Source organism: Phasianus colchicus, chromosome 25 (assembly GCF_987193195.1).
Source record: "Phasianus colchicus chromosome 25, bPhaCol1.hap1.1, whole genome shotgun sequence".
NCBI lineage: Eukaryota > Metazoa > Chordata > Aves > Galliformes > Phasianidae > Phasianus > Phasianus colchicus.
In genome coordinates this window covers 900883-924196 of record NC_143460.1, presented here as the reverse complement: position 1 = coordinate 924196, position 23314 = coordinate 900883, and the positions used below count along the sequence as shown (strand labels likewise).

At 49.4% G+C, this 23314-nt stretch overlaps 1 protein-coding gene and 1 pseudogene across 7 annotated transcripts in view; both read left to right on the top strand.

Annotated features, from left to right (window-relative positions):
* Window positions 1-10431, top strand: part of ATP2B4 (ATPase plasma membrane Ca2+ transporting 4) — a 37803-nt gene extending 27372 nt beyond the window's left edge. For 2 of the 7 annotated variants that reach the window (XM_090124675.1, XM_031605867.2), the window contains 2 exons: window positions 989-1178; window positions 5817-5976. In XM_090124675.1, the coding sequence (XP_089980801.1) occupies window positions 989-1178; window positions 5817-5842 (216 nt within the window). In that variant the 3' untranslated portion in view covers window positions 5843-5976. Of the gene's footprint in view, window positions 1-988; window positions 1187-5816 lie in introns of those variants that run through there. The other 5 variants (XM_090124673.1, XM_031605865.2, XM_090124676.1 and 2 more) reach the window with 4 other exon arrangements.
* Window positions 10432-19135: 8704 nt separating this feature from the next.
* Window positions 19136-23283, top strand: LOC149915025 (C-type lectin domain family 2 member D-like; annotated as a pseudogene).
* The last annotated feature ends 31 nt before the right edge of the window (window positions 23284-23314 follow it).

Sequence of the window (23314 nt, the reverse complement as noted above, 5' to 3'; positions counted from 1 at the left end):
AAGTCAGGCATGCTGCTGGCTCTGTGCCTGCATGTTGTGCCCATGGGCTCTGGATTCTAAGTCCTGTGAGCTGTGGTGGACCTGTTGTAGTGCCTAGGAGCATTGTTCCCCACTGCAACTGCTGGCAAATCTTGAGACCTCTTGAGTGTGTTTTTTCTGGCTGTGGTGCCCCACATGTCAAGTGCAGCAACAGCAGGTCAGACCTGAGCATTTTAGGGGAGTCAGTCCCCAGCTGGCATGTCTTAAACAGGCCATGTTCCTTGTGGCCAGCCTAGTGTGCCAGGGCAGGGTGTCCCTCTATGGATGGAGGTCAGACTGGGCAAGGAGCAAAGCAGGATGTGAGGCATCTGTGGGGTGAAAGCTGCATGTGATCTGGAGAAAGCGTCCTTTCCCCAGGGGAACAGCAAGGGGCTGGTACAGGGCAGGGGACAGCCAAAGGTGTGCCAAAGTGCAGCATCTTGGCTGCTTCCCTGCCTGCTGTACCAGCTTTGCTTCTGGGCCCTGTGTTATTCTGGGGGAGAGGCTGTGGAATGCATAGAATGCTATGGTCCTGTCTACCTGCTGCACTCCAGGATGCAGCCCCATGGGGCCGAGGGACCACAAACTCTTCCTCAGTGCGGTTTTCCAGGCTGCCAGCTCACCTCTGCTACTCTGTCTCTGCTCCTCCTGCAGCTCTGGGGATGACCTGGGCTGTTCCTCATGCTCCCCCTCGCCTCATCTCTTGGTGGTGGAACGAATCCTACACCTCTTGCACCCTCAAGGACTGGAAACCTACCTCCCCTCTGCCCCTGTGCACTGACCAAACCCATGTGGGTTTGTGGGAGTGCAGGCTGGAGTGGGGTTGGCTCTCTCATCCTTCCTCCTCCACCTCTCCATCCTTCTTCCTTCCTATCCCTGTGTGTTTGTCCCAACCCCGTTCCCTCTGTCCCTGACCCCTGTCCCTGTTTCTGGCTGGGGCGATGCTATCTCACTCTCTGATTCTTTGCAGATGGACGTAGTTTACACATTCCAGACCGGCGCCTCCTCTTTGCAGGGAGCCCTCAGGAGACAGCCTTCCATCGTGAGCCAGCACCACGATGTAAAAAATGTTTCTAGCCCAACCCATGTAGCTCTTTCCTCCGTCAATTCCACTCCCACCACTTCTGCTGTTGCTGCTGCTGCATCTCCTCCTGCGGGCAGTGAGTGATAGTCTATTACAATGCATGACTTCTAATAACCACAGAACACTGCACAACCTGACCCAGCCTGCACTCTTTCCCTCTGACCCACTGTTTTCTAAAGTGAAGGATGGGGTGGGAGACGGCGTTTGTTTGTTTATTTATTTATTAAAAAAAAACCAACAACCTGTTGAATCTTTAACAAGTTGGTGATACTTTTTGGTCCTTCCCTCACCCCATTCCTTGTTGCTTCCTTGTTTTTTTCCACCTCTTCTCCTTTGCAGGACTGACATGTGAGTCCCCCCTCCTGATGGGGGGGGGGGAGGGGGGATGGAGGGAGGTGCAAAATTGCTGGTTCTGGCTGAAGGAACTGTGCTAACTTCTGAGCAACTCAGAGCACTGCTGTGAGAAGGGAGTGCTGTTTGTGCCCAAACGCTGCCAGTTCTTTGCAGCGTGGCCCTGCCCAGCCCCAGGAGCTGATGGAGAGGTTGCTTTTCCAGAACCCTCCATGTGGAAGCAGAGCAACCTCTCGGCCCTTCCCACAGCAGTCAGCACACTGTCAGGGCTGGCTGGGCTGCAGGGCCGTGCCGCCTGCATGCTCTCTGCCTCTCGCCACATGTGAGTGACAGTGGGGTTTGCACCCTGCTGTGCTCAGCAGTGCAGGAGTAGCTGGGTGCTCTGCATCACTCACCTACAACCAGGCCCACCTGTTCAGTGAGCAACCTCCCTGTCCCAGGGTTAACCTGCATGCCTTGTGGGATGGGGTGCAGGGCGTTGTGCCCAGCCTGGAGTACTCACACCCCCCAGGGTCTCACAGGGCCCAGCCCTGAGGGTGGAGAAAACCTTGGGCTGCGTAAACGTGCAGCAGCTTGGCAGAAGTGTAAATGATGCCTGTGGCGAGGAGCACACCTGCGAGTGTCCCCTGCTCTGCAAGGGATGGCACAGAGGCTCTGCTGGTCCCCTGGTGGCCCCAGAGCATCATTGCCCTGTGCAGCAGCTCAGCAGGGCAGGGCTGGCGCAAGGCTGGCTGCTCCATTCTGTGCCTGCAGCTTTCTGCATGCAAATGGGGTGGAAAACACAGCTGGACAAAGCTGGGTCTTGCATCTAGCAGTAGGTTTCCAGAGCAAAGCAAATCTTGCTCTGATATGGTACCCTGTGTTTGTTACAAGCAGAGTAATGGCCCACAAGCACGTGAGTGAAGATTCTGTCTGTAGGGCTGTAAGTAGGTAGTACATCTTTCTCAGATAATTGGCTTTTTTATTGCACAGTCACTTTCCTTCTTCTGTTCTTATTAAAGAAATACCGTGGGCAACTTTTTGAGCAGCTTTCAGTCTCCAATGTTTACACAGTGTGGTGGAGAAGAGAAAACTTTGCATAATTTTGTTTTCTCTCTATTTAGTCAACACTGATACCTGAAGTTTAACCTCAGTATTTCTGAAGCAGCACAGCTGCCTTCTGGTCATCTCTACACCGAGACGTTCTGACTGGAAGAAAACCCATTAGAGGGGTCTCAGGGCAGGGTGTTTGGATGGGCAAAATCACAATGCAATTTTTTTGCAGTCTGTGGATTAATTTTCTCCCTGTTCTGCAGCAGGGGGTATCTTGGATAGCAGGTGTCCTTCCAAGCAGCAAACAACTTCACCAACAGCTAACCCAAGCTGCTAAGTCTTCCCTCTATTTTCTATCTAGATGTTTCTCTATTCTCTTTGCTGCTTTCCTTCCCTTGCTCTGAGCTCCAGTTCCCTCTACAGATTAACAGTGTTTCTCTGCCTTCCAGTTCATTTCTGGGATGAGTTTTCCAGGGCTGCACCTCGGCAGCCCTGTGTGCTCTGTCGGAGCCAATGGAGGAAAGGGAGATCTCGGGAGGGTCCTCCAAGAGGTGGTTGGCAGAGCCCACCTCTTGTCTGGTCAGACCTGATTTGGGGTGATGGGGTTCAGCAAGTCGTGGTGCATTGTGCAGGAGATGTCACTTCCACCTCATTGTGTACAGTGGTTTTGCAGCAGCGATGGTGCAAAATGAGAGTGAACCGTAAAGCTTATGCGAAGTTCTTTTAACGAAGGAACAGCTTCTTGAATTCATCTTGTAACAGTTGTTCAAGAGATGGTTAAATCAATGAGTATATGGGAAAAGCTGCTGTTCTGGCAGAGCGGATGATGTGGGGTGACTGGGCTCACCTGTGCTGCAAGTGGTGGGGGAAGGAGAGCTGTGAGACTGCTCCAGAGCTCGTGCTACACTCCCTGCTGTGCTGGCAGGCACTGAGGCACTCCTTAGGTGGGTTAGGCTGGTTCTCTGTGGCTTTGCACACCACGTTAGGGCAGTCAGCGCTTGCAGTTGCTGCTCTTGAGGTGCTGATGAAGTGCTGCATTGTAGGTCTCAGTACCAGATGGTACTGTTCAGCGGTCTGCCTTGTCTTGTGCATTCACATTAAATCCTGACTTTATGTAGGATGTTCCTGCGGTGGCTAGAGCAGCAAACAGCTCTGAATCCCTTTTCCCAGCCATGGAAACTTTCAATTTTCACAGAACAGCTGGTGCTCCAGCTTCATGGTGGTGCTTCCTCTTGAGTGTCTGCACCCAGCTCATGGGCTCCAAGCTGGTTCGTTTACTTCTAGCTAGGATGTGCTGCATCTGTGGGGATGCCCTGGTGTGGGGTATCAGCATCATTCTGAGCCTGATGTGGAGCGGACTCAAAAGTGTATATCCCCTGTGCTGACGGAACCCTGAAGCATTGTGCAGGTAAACCTCCAGAGTTTCAGGCGTAAGAGTCATGTTTGAGTAATTTCTCTGGTCTGCTTCTGTCAGTGCTGTTAAAGCTGAATGCAGTGATCCCCAAAGGCTCCCTCTAGCTGTGCTGGGTTTGATTTGCCTCCCAGCCTCTAATGGTTCCTGAAGAAGTGGCAACATGCACTTTCAGCATCAGCTTGTAAGGGGATGCATAACTCACTCTTCTCTAGCAGCTCTGCAAGCTCTCTACTCCCCCTGCTGTGTGATGGGGAGGCTGCAAGGGTTGCAGCATAAGGATGCAGAGAAACATCCTTTCTGTGTGATCTACAGCTCTCCTTCTGTTTGTTCCCCAGGGGATATGGAAGGGAGTTAATGGGGTTCGTCAGGTGCCGGAACTGCTTTCTTCTTCTGTGCGCCTGGAGATGGAGCAGGAGTGGTGCTGCTGTGGGGAGGGGTCACAGATGGCCAAGGCAGTTCCCAGTGGCAGTGACACAAGCCAGCAGTGTGCTGGTGTGAGTCCCAGCAAGGTGGGAGCACTGGGGGAGAGGCAGCAAGCAGAGCATCTGTGGGAGCTGCCGTGGAGTCATCCAAGAGCTGCTTTGGAGGGCCCTGTGTGGGGCATGGCTCTTGGCTTTGTACTAAAAAGGCAAAGCAGGGAATGCAGTTTCACTGGGTCTTTCCTAGCTTGGGAGCCTTCAGCTGTTTGTCAGCCTGCATACTGCAGCATTCGTTCAGTTTATGTCTTTTGATATCTTCTGAATGATTGCAGCCTCCAGTCATCTGCAAGAGCTGGAGCCCTGCAGGTGCGTGCATTGGTTGCCCTGTGCATGGTGTGTGGGCATGGGGCTGCAGGGAGAGCTGCCTGCTGAGCCCCCAGCAGAGCCCCCTCACCCCCAGGATCTGATGCTCGTCACCTGTCATGCAAGGAGGGACTGGAAGAGCACAAGGCTGCACTTCCAGTGGAGATGGCAAGAGAGTGAATTTGGTGCTGGCCATGTCCCGGCTCATTTCCAGACCTCTCCCTCCCCCCCAGTGCAGCACAGCAGGACCTCTGCTATGCAAACTGGGCTCTGGATCTCTTGCTTGTCATGCCTTGCTTTTTGGCAGCAATGGCAACCCAGTGGTTTCACAGGAGCAGCAAGTGGCCAGGCTGTCTAGCAAGGTTTTGGATTTCTTGTGTGTGCAGAGCTTTGAAAAGAACAGCTGTACCTGCCTTTGGGGATTGCTGAGACCTCTTTGGCACGTGCAGGGCAGGATGCAGAGCTCCAGCCCAGGATCTCTGGCTGCAGTGCAGGAAAGCTCACGTGCATTTGGCTTCCTCCTTGCATGTTTCATTGGGTCCTGTTTTGCTGCTCATGGCATCTATTTGGACCTACTGCTTCACGTGGGCTTGGAAAGTTTGTGACACCTTGTTAAAGCCCGTTCCTTTCTGTAGGTCTAAAAACAGAGATCAAAAACATTACTCCCACAATAGTTTTTTTAGTTTTTGCCTTGAAGCAAACCCACTGTTTGTCTAACCCACCTCTTTTTTGAGTTGTAGTGCCACTTTTTTGTCCTTGTTTATACACACAGATATGCGTGCGCACAAGTAATGACAACTAATGCATTTTGGCTTCTGTTCATTCAAAGTGATCTCTTTTTTTTTTTTTTGAGTTTTTTTTTGTCTTTTCTTGCAGCTTCTGAAGCAAGAAAGTCAGTTGACTCCCCATCACACACCTTGTGCCTGATCTGGTCCATGTTGGCCTTCCTAGTTCACCATAGATCTCTCATTTTGACTTACATGTCTGTTCCATGGTGGTGATCGTTGTCGTTGTCCTTTTTGTTTTATTGTCCCTTTGTTTTTTTGTATTTTCTCCCGGGAGTTCCAGCCACTCGTGGCCGCTACTAACCCCTCTTTTATTTATCCCCATGCTCTGCACCCTTGCCTGCTGGCAGATCAAGGTGGTGAATGCGTTCCGTAGCTCCTTGTATGAAGGCCTCGAGAAACCCGAGTCCAGAAGCTCCATCCATAACTTCATGACACACCCGGAGTTCATCCTGGAGGAAGATGAGCCTCGAACACCATTCCTTGACAGTGCTGAAGATGACCCCGAGACCGACGGACTCCAAAAGCGAGGTGGGGGCTGCCTGGGTGGATCTTCATCCCTCAACAGAAATAACAACGCAGTGGACAGTGATCAAACCGAGGTCAACTTTGCAGAGCCTGAAAGCCTCTTTCACAGCTTGGAGACATCAGTTTGACCTTAGAACTTCAACCCTCTCCCCCACCCACTGCCCTCCTCCACCTTCGCCCCACATCCAGTGTGATGTTGACATCAGTAACTGATCACATGCTGCAGTCACTTTGTGTCAAACTGCTCATAAGTATATCATTGGGGGGTTGTTTTGTTTTGTTTTTCTTTTTTTACTATGATTTAGCTGTGGGAGCCAGAGTACCATGATGTTGAGTATTAGAAGAGGGGGCATCGTGCATCTTCACCCCTAGTTTTCAGTGGTACTTGCCCAAGTGAAACAGCCAGTTTATTTCCTCTCTGAGAGTTGGGCTCCATGTGTCCGCAGGGGATTTTCACGTTGAAAAATGCATGTTCCAAGGAAGCTCAAATTATTGTAGTCTTACATGCACAGTCCCTGCCTGAGGGCTGAGGTGCACTTGTGACTTTCTTTTTCCACTTGTTGTTTTTAAGGTTTTCTTCCAATGTTGGGGGTTTGTTCTTTGCTTGTGGGATTTGCCCCCCTGTTACTTCACAGTGGGAAGCTGGGGGAGTTAGCACTGTAGTGCAAAAAGCTTAAAAACAAAACAAACAAACAAACAGTCGGGAGGAAGGTGTTTACTCACAGGTTGCTCAGACAGGGATGTACACCAGTCTTCCACCTTGACAAATGGTACCCAGCCTTTACAGCTCCTCCTCTTGTGTGCACACATTGCTGTCTGTTTCCAAAGCAGTCTGTGGTAGACAAGGAATGAAGGTGGCTTGGCTTGGATATCAGGGCTTGATTTTTATTTTTTCCTTTTTTTTTCTTCCCCACCATGAAGTAAGGTGGAGGTGAATGGCAGTTTAAGCATGGTGAATTAAAAACAGATGGCAGTGAGAAATGGGGCATGTTCTTTTAGAGGAGCTGTGTCTCCTTTGCTCGTGAACACCTGTGCCACGTTTTGGTGAGAGCTCTGGGAAGCTTTTAGCAGTTCCCACTGTCAGGAGCACAGTGACTTCTGCCTGTTTTGGATTGTCTGTATTCCTCCTGGGCTGAGTAATCGTCAGCCTCACGGTGAAAGCTGTGTTAGGTGAGGAGGAACCCAGAAGATGCTCCAGCTGGACCCACCAGTTCTGCTTGTCACTTGCAAAGTGTGAATAGAGAAATAAGTGTGGTTGGTGTGGCTGGGGCAGCTCTCAGATCATAAGAAGGACAAGTTGGGTTGCGCCCTAGAAGGGAAGGGATCTGTGCGGCCATGGGGATGCCCATTGGTTTCCACAGCACTCCTGCAGCTGATGTTGGTGCTGGGTTTGTTGGTCAGCTGCAGCTCTTCCAGAAGTGCTGTGGGCCTTGCTTACTGGAGGTTATCCCCTCACCCTGTGTCCTGCCTCTCCTTGGTCTATAGTAACTTGTCCTCTGCAGGGTGGCAGCCTCAGATTGTGGAGCAGATGTCCTATGTGTCCTGGCTCTAGCCACCTTGCCAAGCCAAGAATGGGCAGGAAGCAGGTTTTGCTTTGCTTGGGCTTGGTTTCTTTCCCCGTGAGTGCAGTCCCTTCGTCATTGTCCCCCTAGTGTGCGGGGCTGAAAAGAGCTCTGCTGCCTTCTGTCCCTTTTCCCAGTTGGTTTGGTTGGAAGCAGAGAAAACATGGCGGTAACTAGCTGTGCTGTCTGCCTGGCCTCTGTCCCTGTAGGTGTCTGTGAGGGGGTGGGCTGGCTGGTTTGGCTGGCTGGTTTCTTCTTTTCTTTCCTTTAAGAACGCACAGCAGAATCTCCCGTGCCTTCTCCAAGCACTGCCTGCAGCACCGCCTGCCACGTGAGGGCCCACTACTTTGCCAAGAAATAAGTGTTCCTTAATGACAACAGCAAAAACCAAGTGTCTTTGTTTTGTTTCCAGCCCAGCGCTGACCCATACCTTCCTTGGGGTGGAAGCAGGGAAGGACCCGGGCGCCGAGGTCAGGCCCTGCTGCCCTGCCCAGCGCTGCCAAGGGGGGCATGAAGGCTGGGGTCAGTACACTGCCAGCAGCGAGGAGAAATTGCCACCACTGCCCATCTCAATTGCAAATTCAGTGTTGAGACACCAGCCCTGCCTGTGCAGACAACCTGTTGCTGTCCTTCCCTTCCTCTGCATGCGAGATGAACAAATGCTGTGGGCAGGATGGAGCACAGCATGCCCTGCTGTGTGGTGGTGGTGGGGAAGGGATGCTCGTGGGGTTTGGTTCCGTACTGAAGGTGACATTGCTCGAAAGATCACTTTTTTCTATTTTAAATACTTGCAAAAAAAAAAAAAATCTTAGAGGCTTACATAAATATTTATTACATGTGTTGGGGGAGGGAGGGTGCTATTTTTTTCTTCTTTTTCCTTTTGATTTTTTTTTTTTAATTACCTCAGACCTATTTAAAAACAAGCAGGAAAACCAAAAAAAGACTTAAACCAATGAAAAACTACACAAAGCCAACTCTGGAGGCGCTTAATTCCCTCTCAGAGGCCTGTGAACAGCAGGTTGCCATAGGAGTCCGGTTGTTAGTTAGTTGATACTTTATTGTTGTCCTAGTTTCCATATTAGGAGGGGGGAAAAATCATTATAGATAAATATTATGCAAAAAAAAAAAAGTCTAGTTTTCTTTAGATCAGAAACGGATATTTTTACGTCAGCCATATGTATTTTGTTTAAAGTAAAAATAAATAAATAAATAAAATAATAAAAATCTTAGGGTCCTGCATCTGTAGTGGCTCCTGACTGCAGTGGCAATTCCAAGTGCTGGTATATTGCCATCGGTGCCAGTCAGCCTCCTTTTCTCTGAGCAGCCATCTTTATACTAGATGTTAGTTGGAGGACAATTTTTTTTTTTTTTATAAATCATGTTGGTATGGCTGGTTGCTTAAGGTAAAGCATTTATTGTGCATACATCTTTCATGTAAAGTATTTTTTCTTATTTAATTTCAATGATGTACTGGCAGCAGATGATTATTGGGTTAAGTTATTGAGGACGTTCTAAAAACAAAAAAAATACTTGGGGAGGTGGGCGCTCTGCTGGAGAGGCATAGGCAGCAGCATGGACTGTGGGGACTCTGCAACATGCCTTGGAAGAGGGGGAGATTTTGTTTTTTGCTTTGTTTGAACTGCGACGAGTGCCATTGCCAGACAGGAACTGAAGTCATACCCTGTGATCTGTGTTAACTTGTCTTGGAATGCTTCGTTATTAAAACACTCTGAACATAATTTTGCATCCATTTCTTAATGACAGTAGGGTCTCTGGTGGTGATGTTTTCCATGAAGTAAATGGGCAGATTGGTACCAAAGACATCACATCACATCCTGTGTGCAGTGCTAAACAGGCATTCTTAGGCATTTGCATTCTGTGATGAGGTTTTATTTGATTTGCACAGGGGCTATACTTAACTTTCAAAGGTTTTGTGCAATAAGCATCGAGGAGAACTTTGAAACAATCTCAAGAAGGAAAAAAAAAAAACAAAAAAAAAACCCTGAATTTTAGCATGGGCAGCCTCTGGCTTTCCCTGGCTGAGTCCTGCAGTGCTCAACACCTCTAGAACTGCTGTTTTGCTGTGCCAGGACTTAGGGATGATGGGAAAGCCCCCTCCCAGCCCCAGGGAGCGCACCTCCCATGCCATGGGCTGTGTGGCTGCGGGGACTGAGCACCTCCACAGTGCGTCTCTGCAGGGGAAGGATGCTCTTAGCACCATCAGCCACTCCTCGCCGCTGTGTCCAGCTGCCATGCCATCATCACCCCTCGGAGCACAGGGGCCATCTGTGGCATGCAGCTCTTCCTATCCAGCGCCTCTTTGTCAAGGCTGTTCCCTGCCTCCCTCATCGGCCTGCTCAGTGAAAGGAAAACCAGTTTTTGTTCGAAGAAGCCCATGGCTAAAACTGCCTTTAGTTTATTTCTTACCCTTAATTATATATATATATATTTATATATATGTATGTGTGTGTGTATATATATATTTATATATATATATATATACAGTATTAAACCAACGTTTATGTGTGTATATATATTTATCCAGCGCTCTACAACAAAATTTTCATTTGAAGAGGGCACTCAGAGCTGAGTTTTTTTTCTTTTCCAGTAACTAGTGTAATAAGCACTGGTATTTTTGTATAAAAGCAGAAAAATCCAGATCAAAAGACTGAATATTATGTGGTATGCATGACATTAAAAAAAAAAAAAAAGGTGGTTTCAAAACAGTATGACAGTATGTACCCTGGTGTGTTTGCCATATCCTGGAGTCCAGCTTAAAGTGCACCTGATCTGTATTGCATTTTGATATTAATCTCTATGTACAATGTTTTGCATGTACTTTATATGGTTCTTGGGAGGAAAAAAAAAAAAAGAATGAGTTGTCTGTTGGCTTCTTTTGAGAAAACAGACTCCAAGCAGATATAATACTTAAATTGGAAATCTAAGAGTGGGTGAGAGTGGTAAAGGGGATATGCAGGCAAAAAATGTGGGTGGGTGGGCTGGGGGGGTGGGGGGGGGGGGGAAAAGGCCACTGGTTTTGAATCAATAAAGCTCTGGCTGTTGAGCTTTGGCTCTTGGTGCGTCAAGAGAATAAAATGTGCCATATGTAATTGTGACATCCTTGGTGTGTCTGCCAGCTCATGACATCTGTCCTGTGGTCTCTCCTGGCACTGGAGGAATGGTTGTACTTCCCCATGGGGAGAGCAGGGCAGAAAGGGGTGGGAATTGAGCAGCAACCCAACTGCAATGGGGTCTGTGTGGATTTTCACTATGTTTAAGCCTCCTTATCCAGGGGCAGGGACAGCTGCTTCCATCTCATGGCAAGATCCAGAACAGTTGTCTGATGCCATCCAAAGCTGATGCCTCCTGGGCTAAGTGATAAAGGGAGCCCTGGAGCAAAGCACCCCATCCCCTTCCGTGGCACCCTGCAATGCCCCCAGGATTGTGCTGGCAGGGCAGTGCTCTCTGCCTTCCAGCTGTGTCCTGCCTTGGCACTGAGACTGCTCTGCCTCTGCAGAGGCTCTTTGCTCAGACAAGGACACTGGGAAATAAAAGCAGCTGGCCTCCAGAATACTCACTTCCAAACGGAGCATTTGTGCTGGGTTGGTTTAACTTTATGCTTTTATTGAAGAGGTTGTTGCTTCTCTGTGCTCTCAGTGAGGCTTTCTCCAGGGCCAAGAAGGAGCAGGGCAGCGCTGCAAAGAAGGAAGTTCAGTCTGAAAGTCCCACTGACAAGAGGAGGTGGTAAAAGCTTTGTTTTGCATCTGCTTCCAACTTGTCTCTGGGACAAGGCCGTCAGGTGGAGAGCTCCCTATGGCAGCAGAGCTGCTCCTCCTGGCAGGAAGCACAGGGGAAGCACTGCTCTGTCCTTCTCAACGCAAACAGCTCTGATGGAGCCAGAGGCACCAAAAGAGGTTCCAAAGAGAAATATTCCTGGGGGAAAAAAAAAAAAAAAGTAGGATGTTTCTCAACATCAGTACTATATACAGGCAAAGAGAGAGCTCACCTGAGACCTTTCCCCAATTCAGCACCTTGCCTGGAGGCAGTTTTGCAATGTCTTAGAACATGCATTAGATTTCCTGGAAATAGGCAGGCACTTCTCAGGAATTGTGAGAATATTCATTTTTTAGTGTATATAATGAGCTTACTTTCATTCCTTGGCCTGCATGTTAGGAGAGGAATCCTCCATGCACTCAGCATTGCAATAAACCGATGTTGGCTTTCTAAACCCTCATTTGGCTTGGAGAGTTTTCTTGGTTATGATTTTTAGTAACAACTTTACTAAAATTATGGGATACAACTTGAATAATTCAGCTCCAGTTACATCATATCAATTGCTTCAGTCTAATTATATATTGAGTATTTGATGCCAACCCCCTTCCAATCCTGTCAGAATGAATCTTATATTAATGAACTAGCTACTGCTACAATGATCTGTACCAACTGCTAGAATGCATCTGAATCAATGGAGATAAACCTCTAGTCACCATTCCTCATGATACAGAAGAGATACACGATGTCCAGGAAGAGTGAAGAAGGATGGAAAACACCACTGGTGTTTTCCTGGATGTCATCAATGGTAACAAGAGCTTTTAATTCCACGCTTCACCTAGTTTTGATTCCACCAACTCTAACATTGTTCTATCTATTGCTTATCACTATATTGTACGAGAAACATTGACACATGCCAAAGACAAATCACAGAATCACCAAGGTTGGAAAAGACCTCCAGAGATTATCCAGACCAACTGTTCACCTACCACCAATATCTCCCACCAAATCTAAGTGTTTCTATATAAATAACTCAACTCAAACCACTCTCACCAAAACAGATTAACAGACACAAATGTGTCTCAAACTTGGGGCAGACTCCTGGCTCAACAGCTGAGGGCCAATTGAGATGTGCCTAAAAACAAAGCGTGACAGCAAGCCAGTCACCTTGCCCTCTGCCCATAACAACCAACAGTACAGGCCTGAAGACTCTTGCTGCATGCATGCCAGCTGACCTCATCTTCATCAACAATGCTTTGGCATTTACATTTCCCAACTCCCCTACCATCGATTTCTTCTTCATTTTCACATGTAGACTGTATTCACATCTGGAGGACTTTTCAACAGTGTGCTCTTTGCAGAAAGGAGTCTGGACTGGACTTTGCAGACATGCATGCTGCTTGGGCACCTTCTCAACTCCTATTGCCCATCCTGAGAAACAGAACCATGCTCCCCATGTGCAGGGACCATGGGATGGATCCATCACTGCTGGGCTATGCCTGAGTTATTGTTCTTGGCTTCTCAAACTTTCAGGAGCTGCTACTCCTTGCTGTGTCCTACTGACTCCCTCCTCAAAAAGCACCACGTTTGAAGTAAGATCCAGCTCCAAAGCTAGCCCAGGCTTCCCACCTGCTATCAAAAAGTTGTAAATTAACCATCCCTTTGCTGTGCCTCTTTTGCTGGTAACTGGTGCGTGTGCTCTCCTGTCCTTAACTCACTTTGCAGGCTGTCAGCTTTTCATCATATTTTCTCCCCGTTCTGTTTTGAAGGGGCAGGGGTGAGGAGGGTGCTGAGCTCCCTGCTGCAGTTAAACCATCACACTAAGGTTCTCTGTCCCCTGGAATGGAAATGCAAGCAAGAATGCAGTGTGCAAGTGCAGAGAGTATTGAGTTACTGATTATTGATTCCAGCTACATAGACTCCTTTCACTTTAATCACCATGTGAGTGTGAAGCAGGACAACATGTGGTCCTGATTCCTCCCAAGTGAGAAGGTTGCAATAGATGCACAGAAAATGCAGTGGAACGGGTAATTTCCTGTCACCATAAATATATCACCTGCCAATCTTCAAATGGAACATATTGAATTGCAAACAGATTTTCAACTCAGAACTGGGATCATGCCTCTTCATCAGAATTGTATAACACCTATCTTGCCGTACTCCTGCTGTTCCTTTTGGCAGTATGTACATTTGTGAACAACTATTTTCAAGGATGAAAAACAGGAACAGCAAAATTTCACCACCACTCTCTGATGAACACTTTGAGAAAACATCAGAAGCAAAGATGTGGAACGGAATTCCTCCACATAGAAACAAACAAACAAACAACACATAGAAACAAACAAACAAACAACAAAACAAAACAATAACAAAACCGCTCTCGTTGACATTAATCAGCGAACATCAACAGGAGTCCAACAGCGCTGCGGCGGCCGCGCGTTTCAGCACCGGGACAGCTCCTCACGGATGTGCAGCTCCGCTGCGGCGGGGCAGAAGGAGACCCCAGACACCCCCAGGATTGCCCCTAAACCTTCAGCTGACCCCTGAGTTTCCCCCCTCCGACTCTATACTGTCCACTTAAGTTCCAGTCCCCCCTCCCCCTCCCATAGTTCCCAATTTCATAGAAGTCATAGAATGGCTTGAGAATGGAGGGAGCCAGAATGCAGCAAACCACTGTGTGTGTGTGTGTGTGGGGGGGGGGGGGGGGGGGGATCAGAATGAAGTGAACCACTGGGTGCAGGGGGGTCAGAATGGAGCAAATCATTGGATACTTCTGTGGAGGGTCGGACTGGAGTGAACCATTGAGTCTAGGGGGGATCAGAATGGAGCAAACCATTGGGTATGTGTAGAAAGGGTTTAGAATGAACCAAACCCTCAGGTTTGGCCCCAAGAACCGTGTTGGGTGGGTACAGAGTGCACCTCTTGCCCTATGGGCGGTTCCCACTTTTTTATTGGATGCAGAGACACACAACAAAGACAACATTGTGCTTTACGTTGGCACCAGCCACTTCCATGGTGGCCACCAGCCCTGGCACAGCTCCTGCAGGCACTGCGTGCAGCACACCACTGCCCTCTCCTGCAGGGAGGACAGGGCAGCAAAGGGCAGAGGTGAGGGGGAGAGACGGGGACAGGGCATGGGGAGGGTCATACAGGTCAAGGGGGCCAGAGGTGAAGAAGGGCTGGTAGGGAGCAAAAGGGATGGGTTGAGGAGGCTATGGGGGGCCATGGAGGGCCCCAAAGTAAAACAGAGGAGGCATTAAGGTCTAGGGGGTTCGGTGGGGAATGAGTGGTCCAGGTGGGGGGAGGGGAGGGGTCATCAGGTGACCTGGGCAGGCTTGAAGTGCAGGCAAATGGGGATATTGGGAGACCTGGAGCGGTCTCAGGGATGTGTGTGTGGGGGGGAGTCTCCTGGGGGGATATGGGAACAGTGGGGGACATGAGTGAGAGAGGAGGCTCTGGGCATGTGAGGGTGGTCTTGTGGACACAAAGGGGTCTTGGAGGGGGGGGTGGGTACGTGGAGACGTTGTCAGGGGGGCATGGGGTCATTGGGGGACATAGAGGATATGGAGACATACTGGGGACACACACAGAGCTGTGAGGGGGGAGTCCCCAGTGCCAACCCCCCCATCTCCCTTGAGCAGTCTGTGGCACAGTTGGTGGCAGGGCTGATGGCACTGGTTCTCAGGTGGTCTGCGCCCCCCGGCCCCACAAAATACCTCCAGATACCCCCCAAATATCCCCAGATGTCCATAATTCCTCCCCAAATAACTCAAAAAATGCCCCCAAATAACCCCAAATGCCCCAAATAATCCCCAAATGACTCAGCCCCCTCCAAGTTTACCCCAAAACACCTATGCTCTCCCAAATAACTTCGAAATGCCCCAAATCCCAACAAAATAACATGAAAATGGCCTCAAGCCCCCTAAAATCACCCACAAATGTCATAAAAATCCCTAAAATAACTCCAAATTGCCTTCTAAATATGCCAGAATACCCCTAACGCCCCCAAATCTCCCCCAATTACTGCAATAAACTCAAATCACCCCAGTCCCTTCTAATATAAACTTAAAGTACCCCCAAACTCCCCAGAATTGCCCCCAAATTGCCTCATTTCCCCCATAATAATTCCCAAATATCCCCAAATACCCCAAAATGACCTCTAAAGCCCCTCTCAGATTCCTCCAAATAATGCCCAGACTCCCAAAATAACCCCAAAATAACCCCCAACTCATCCAAAAGGCCCCTAGGACCCCAAAAGCAGCAAAAAAACGCCAACCAAACAAACGTCCCAAACCCTCCCCCAGAATGTCATCCCCTCAGCCCCCAGCAGGTGACCACACAGATCTGGGGCATCATACCTTTATGGCACTGGTGCTGGGAGAGAAATCTCCTGAGGCTGCTGCCCTCACCTCACCCAGACAACCCCTACCCTGAGGACATGCTACTGAGCTGCTCTTCCTTCCCAAGAGTGGGAGCAGTGGGACCCACCCTCCTTCTTCCCAAAAAAGGAGTGGGAAAGTCTATATAGAACAATGGTGGGCTTTATAGAGGGTTGTCATGGTGGAGGGGGGCATCTGGGGTGCCCCCATAGACCCCTAAGGGAGCCATCAACTCCCATGGGGGAGGGGTGGAGGGAACATGGGCTCCTTTTGGAGCTGGGGGATGCCTAGGGAATCTCCATGGAACGCTGTGGACCTCCCCCCTATTTTGGGGTTCCTGGAAGGGGTCCTTGCATGTATTGGGATTCCTGGGGAGATTCTCCCCATTTCTTTTTTTATTTGAGGTGTGGGGGAATTGGTTTCTGTGGGGAAGTCTCTCCCCTATTTTTTTTTTTTTTTTTTTTCAGAGAAGGGCCTCTGGGACACTTTGGCCTCCCCATGCCTTCTCCTTTCTCTCCTCTGGAAGGAACCCCCAGCCCTGAGCTGCAACTCAACTCTGCAAAAACTGCAGCACCCTATGGGGGCCCTGCAGCTTCAGGAAACTCCTGCCATGGGGGCTGACACCCACTTTTGGAGCCTGGAGGTGGCACTGGGGGGGGGGAGGGGTCTGCTTCCCCCAGCTGAGGGGGAGGTGGAATTTGGAGGCCATTTCAGAGCTTTTCTGGCAGGGGATCATTTTGATTTTACCTTGAAGGGTGCTTTTGAGGTCATTTTGGATCCATCTGGGCCATATTAGGGCTGATTTTAAACATTTTGGACTGATTTGGGGGTGATTTCAAGCTGGTTTTTGAGATAATTTTAGGGCTATCTGAGGTCCCTCTTGAGGGTTGTTTGGTGTTACTTGGGGCTGTTTATGGGTGATTTGGTGCTATCTGGTTAACCACTTTGAGGTTAACTTGGGGCTGCTGAGAGGTCATTCTTGGATAGTTTTGAGTCTATTGGGACCATTCTGATCCCATTTGGGGCCTTTTTTGGTGCCTTTTAGGGTTGTTTGGGGAGTCCTACACATACGCAAAAGTTATGAGGCCTCCATTCAGCCTCCTCTGCTTCTCCTCTCCCTGTTAAGCACTGTCACCAAACTTGCTCAGAACACCTTCCAGTCCAGCCAAACAATTTATAAAGACACTGAAGAGAACCGGTCCTAGAGGGGAGCCCTGCAGAGATCCCCAGCTGGATGGAACCCCATTGACTGTTCCTCTGGGCTCGACCCGCCAGCCAACTGCTCACCCACTGCATGACGGTTCTGCCTACAACATAATCCCAAAAGAGCCCTAAAATGACTCCAACGCAGATCAAAACCAAAGCAGCCTCCAAAAGGCCCAAACAGCACCCAAATAACCCCAAAATGACCCCCCAAAATGGAACCATGGGGACAGACGCACTCACCCTCCCCCCTCCAAACACACAGGCCCTCCGATTCCCCAACCACTCAGAACCCCCCCCCCCACCCCCCTCCATACCACTTCCGCTTCCCTGCTCCATTCGCTGCCGGGTCACGGCTGCTCTGCGCCACGCAAGAGCTGCCCGCAGTGCGCCTGCGCATGGGGGCGCCGCGGGAATTCTGCGTGAGGAAGACATGGCCGGAAGCCGTTCCTGCGCTGCCGCCATCTTGTTTGTGGGCATTGGCCTGCCGCGGGGCGCCGCCATCTTGCTTGAGGGCACCGTTTTGCTGCGGGGCACCGCCGCCTAGTTTTGCGATTTGTTTTGTGCAAAATCGCATTTATTTCACTAAAACGGTCCCAAACGGCCCCAGAATGGACCCCGATGGTCCCACCTGAAGCATTCAGCACGGATATCCAACACCTCTACACCTGCTATGGGAAAAGGAGATCGATGAAACAATTAATCAGAGCAAGAAACAGTGCTGATCAAACCAAGAGATGAAGAAAAAAAGATAGAGATGAGGTAATGCTGAGGAACCAGCAGAAAAGGGTTAAGCAGGAGAAAAAATAGAGCAAGATCACATCTGCTCTCTGCTCCTCCAGGCTCCAGTTCCACCGGAATGAGAAGGAAAGCTCTTGTGTGCTGCTGCTCAGCATTGGTTTGTGTGCAGTACTGGAAATTCCCACCCACTGCTGGTGGCTGGAAGAGGGCTAAGGAAAGATTCCACATCTATCCAGAAAATCCATGGCAAAACCTGCCAGACGAGATTATCTTTAATGTTTTCATAAATGCTTTGGATGTAGGACTAGTAGGTATTTTGAGCAAGATTGCTGGCAATACTGAATTAAAAGTTGTTGATTCCACAGAGAGTGGAAAGCCTTGCAAAGAGATCCAGGCAAATTAGAAAGCTGGGCAGTCACCAAACACATGGAGTTTAAGAAGAGCAAGTGCTGGATTCTGCACCTGGGAAGGGGTCAACCCTGGCTGTGCATAGAGACTGGGGGATAAGACACCGTAGAGCAGCTCTGCTGAAAAGAATGAAGGAGTCTTGGCCAAAAGCAAGTTGAATATGAGCCAGCACATTGAATATGTGCCCAGGTGGCCTGGAAGGCTAACCCTACCCCAGGGTGCATCAAGAATGCACGGTTGAGGGAAGGCATTGTCCTGCTCTGCACTGCAATGGTGCCACCTCACTTTGAGTACTGTGTGCAGTTTGGGGCACTACAGTACAACAAGGACATAAAACTATTAAAGAGTGTCCAAACAAGGGCTGCAAAGATAGTGAAAGGTCTAGAGGAAACTGAGGGGAGACCTCTTTGTGGCCTATGGCTTTGTGAGGAAGTGGGGTGGAAGGGCAGTGCTGATCTCTGCTCTCTAGTGGCAGAGGGAAACAGGCTGACCAGTCCTAGGTGACTCCTCCAACCTGGATGGACCTTCAACTACATCTGTATGTGCCTGTCCATCAAGTTCCAGAGCTTCATCCCCCCAGAAGGGGGACGCACGTGGGAAGGGGGTTTACAGAAGCCCATTTGCATCGCTTTCTCTGTCTCCTAGTCCCCTCCTTCTGCGTTGTGGCAAGTTGGCAGGGGATCCTTTATTCCTTGTGCTGTGGGTATCTAAGGGACTTGAGAATGTGATTCCATCTCCTTCTCCGACTCCCTGATGCTCCTCAGCCTGCCTACCTCCTCCCAAATATCTGTCTCTGGACTTAGCAGTGCTTCCACCTGGGCACACCCCCACCGGTGTACTTTCTGCCTTCAGACTCAGGCAGAAAACTCAGGCACACCCCACACCCTTAGTCTTGAATGGCCACATGTTAACTTGGGCATTCTGTCTCCCTTAGAAAATCCCCAATCATACTCATTTCCAAGGCAGCAGTTTTTACTTGCTTCCACCTGCTCTCACAGAAGTGCCTCCAGCATCGCTCATGGCTCAGCTCTGACCAATGGCAGGTCTCTTTCAGAGCTGCCTGGAAGTGTCTTTACCATGGGGCAGCTGCTGGGCTCTGTTCACAGAAATTCCTGCAGCTCCTCCTCGCCCCCCAAACCCAACACACCGCTTCAGGTAACACCCTCAACATGGGCCAAAACACATGAAACTGAGTTACCACACCTTTTTTTGTTTAATTATTCTGGCTTAAGATGCTCTTTTGGCCTTGTTGTCTTCCCATGAACCTCCCCTCAATAGATGCAGGTATCTTCAGAGTAGCCCCAGTTGCTCCGCATCTGGAATTTGATATGGCAGAATGCTTTGGGAGGGTCCTCCTGTGAATAAAATCATTAGAGGCATCATTAACCAGGAGCCACATTACATCTGCAGAGCTCCCTTTGCTGTGGTAGCTGTGACAGAGAAGTAAGCAGGAAAAAACAGAACTTCCTTGCTGGGGCCACACAGAAAATCTGCGAGCCTAGAAAGCAATGCCTAGCATGCTAAGGGGAGCTGTGGAAACCTGAGTTTCTCTGCTCTCTAGGCTGCCATGGGGCACTGGTACAGTCCTGATGATGTGGAAAAGCATCAGTAATCCTCCCTCCTGCTGGCAGTCATCCCTTCTCACTTGGAGTGGGACAGTTTCCCTCCCAAACCGCCTTCCTACTGCTGCTCCCTCTGCTCTACCATGAAGAAAAGGACAGTGTGTCCAAAGGACAGTGTGTCCAAGGTGCCTTTTCTTCCCTGCAGGAGTTAGCCACATTGGAGAGCAGAGGGTAGCCTGGGTGATCAGGCAAGCCCTTCCTTTCTGGAAATTGCAGGCAACTTGGCCTTCCTCCATGGCAGCCTGCTGCACACACTTGCTGTACCAGCACATGGAAGGTCTGAGAAATCTCTCTGTCCATGTCATAAGTGAATAGCTCCAGAAGAGTTTCAGCCTTGTCCTCATCCACTTCCTCAAAGACAAGCGATGATCATAGTCTTGCACAGGCAGGCCATCCGGAAAAGAATGTGCTGAGGCCGAAGGTGGGAAGCCTTCCCTCCTCCTTTGGTTCTGTGAGGATTCAAGCACAAGGGACGGTGAGCCTGAGTCAGGACACGTGGAGCAATTGCTCCCAGCTCCTAGGCCACGAAGAACAGCAGAGGCCTCCAAAGTTATGTAACCACCCCCAAGTGTCTCCATGTCCTTTGGCAGAGTGCAGTGCTCTATGGCAGCCCACCACAGGTCTCTGGGAGATCCCACCACCAGAAGGACATATCTGGTAAAGCTTTTCCTTGAGGTTGTTGTCCCTCCAGAAGAAGAAGGCTAAGACTTATTGAGATGGCAAACTTTTTGGAGCACTGCTGACTTACAGCAGCAGGAGAGCCTGACTTAGAGATGTGCCAGATAGTGAAAGCTGTGGGGACAGATTTTCTTTGGCAGCCTGATAACAATGTGGCCCTGAGATCCTTGGAAAGCCCAGCAATTGCCAGGAGAAATATCGGGCTGAAATGAGAAAGATACAGCCATCAGTGGTGAGGCTAAAATCCAACATAGCTGTCTGTTTGGCAAGGAACACAGACCTTGCCTTCTTTGTGAGCTGCCATTCTTCTCATAAATGAACACTAGACACGGGGCAGAAGGGGAGTATGGAAAGGTTTTGACAAAATGTCTGGAGTCAGCCAGATTTCTTTGCTTGCCAGGGCCTGCAGAGGCAGAGCAGGTCTCCCCTGTGTCACTCCATCACCCTCCCAATACTGTTCTGGAGCTGGTGACCCTTCTTAAGGCTGCTCTAGGTAATCAGACCAGGTGTAACCTGCCAGGACACAAGCACCCACTCCCATGAAGTCCTTTTTGGAGTGGTTGGCACTTGGGGTCCTTTTTGGATTGAGAGACACCTGGGAACCTCTACAGACCTCTATAGGACCCTCCCTTCCCCAGCCTCATACAGTCCTTTATGGGAGTGGGGACTCCTGGGGGACCCCAGTCTACCTCTATGGGGCCCTCTCATACTCATGGGGTATTTTTTGTGTTAAGGGCAACTGGGGAATCCCCAAAGGCCCCTATGAGACCTCCCCACTCCCATGGGGTCCTTTTTAGGCTTGAGAGCCTTTATTCAGGGGAGGGTGCCCCAAAAGCCTATATCCATGGAAGAAAAGCACATGGAGCCCCCGCTTTTGGAGTTACTGGGGTCCCTAGGGGATGTCCTCCCCTATTTCTTATTTTAGGGTCCATAGCTTCCCCCAGCTAGGGGGGTAGGGGGGAGTGGGGTAGAATTTTGGGGCTATTTTGGAGTCTGGAGGGTAGAATTGTGGGGCTATTTTGGAGCCCTCTTTTAGGGATCATTTTTGGATCATCCCCAGTCTATTTTGAGGTCATTTTGGTACCATTTGGGCCACGTTGCAGCTGATTTGAGACATTTTGGAGCAACTTTGGGGCCATTTAGACCCTGCCCTAGTTAGTGCAGCCCATTGCCTCTGTGTCTGCAAGAGGGCTGTTTGCCTCAGCTCACCCACAGTTTCCTGTGTGTTTGCCCAAATCCCTGAGTTGGTTTCCCAGGAAAATGCTACTATCTTTTTTCAGATACAGAGATACAGAGCAACTGGAACATCAGCAGGGAATACTGCAAAGAACTAGGAGCTTCCCTGGCTATCATAGACACATAGAGGAGGAAAGGATGAGAACAGGGCATGAGCCCCAAAGCCAACCTTGGGTTGAAAACACGATTGTCTGGACACACCGTACACTATTTTGCCCAAAATTCACACAGTGGCAGAGCTATTAGAGGGTGCCTTTAGGTAAAGAGCCAGGCTGGGGATGGACAGTCTCACATTATTGTCTTCCAGACTCCTGCATCCGAGTGATGCCCTGAATCATGCACCTCCAAGGGGATTTTTTTTTTTCCCCATGCAATTAGAAAAAATGTATTTGCATCTTGCAAAGTCCAGTGCCTTATAGGTAGGTGGCCTTGAGTGGGAAAGGTGTTCAAAACTGCATAAGGAAAAAGGGTACAACCACTGGATGTGAACTGATGGCACAACCTTTAACAGCTGGTTACTTTGTCTATCCATTTGTCTGAATTGGAATCTCTTGAGGGGTCTGTTTTGGGAAGGAGGCCTTCCTGTGCCACAGCACCCTTGCTTTTCCATGGGATGCTTGGGTGAGGCTCAAGAGTGCTATACCCCAAACCCATCTGAACTTTCCTAGGAGAGGAAATCCCAGCTTTTTTTAACATTTGTATGGTAGTTTTATCCTCTTTTTCTTCCTCTTGAGCATAGGTTTGAGCTGTGAAGTGGAGACCAATGTGCATATTGAACCAGGACGGGATCAGCTCAGCCTTCTGCCATACAAAGAAAAATTGGGTGTGCAGCAGAGCCGATGACTACTGGAATGAAAGATCCCATCAGCATCGAGCTCATGCTAGTGCTGCAAGGTGTTTTCCAAGCAATTGGTGAAACCTTTAATCTTTCCAGTACTTCTGCATTTGTTTCTGCACAAAAGCAAGCAGCTCTCTTCCTGGTTATCTCTCAGGAAAATGATGTTGTATATGCCATGTACCTTAATAATCATGGAATTCCAGAATGGTTTGAGTAGGTAGGGACCTCAAAGCCTCCCAGCCCCAACCCTGCTTTGGGCTGGGTGCCCCCCACCAGCTCAGACTGCCCTGTGCCCATTCACCCTGGTCTTGGGCACCTCCAGGCTGTAAGAGTCTGAGCTCTGCAAATGCTCTCCAGGAAAAGATGTTGAAGGCATCTGAGGAGGGCACCTTTCTGGGAGTAACTTATAGTGAGGCAGAGAGAAGAACATAGCAGCACCCCCAGCTCCTTCTGCATGGTCTTGGAACGATGGGCTGAGCAGGTGTGAACCCAAACACACATCGCACAGACCTAAGGAGCCACACGTGCCCGCCTCTGAAGGATTAGAGTTATGAGTAGAGACCATCACTGGATCAAAGGGTGCTGATATCTTTCCTCTACTTTTTCTCCTTTTTGCAAGTCTCTGTCTCCAACTTCCCTTTTGGGGAAGGGTTAGGTTTCAAGGACGGGGATATTTTACTGTCCTTTCTGCTTCTCTTTTCTTTCTATAAAATCACTTTGAGCACATAGCAGCTCAAAATGGTATTACCACTGTTTGATTTTGGTTTGCTTTGGTTTCCATGTCACTGTCTGACCTTGTTTTGTATGTAAGTGTTATACTGTTACAATATTTGCTAAGCTGCTGTATTTTCAAATTCTGCAGTGTGTATATAACGGTAATAT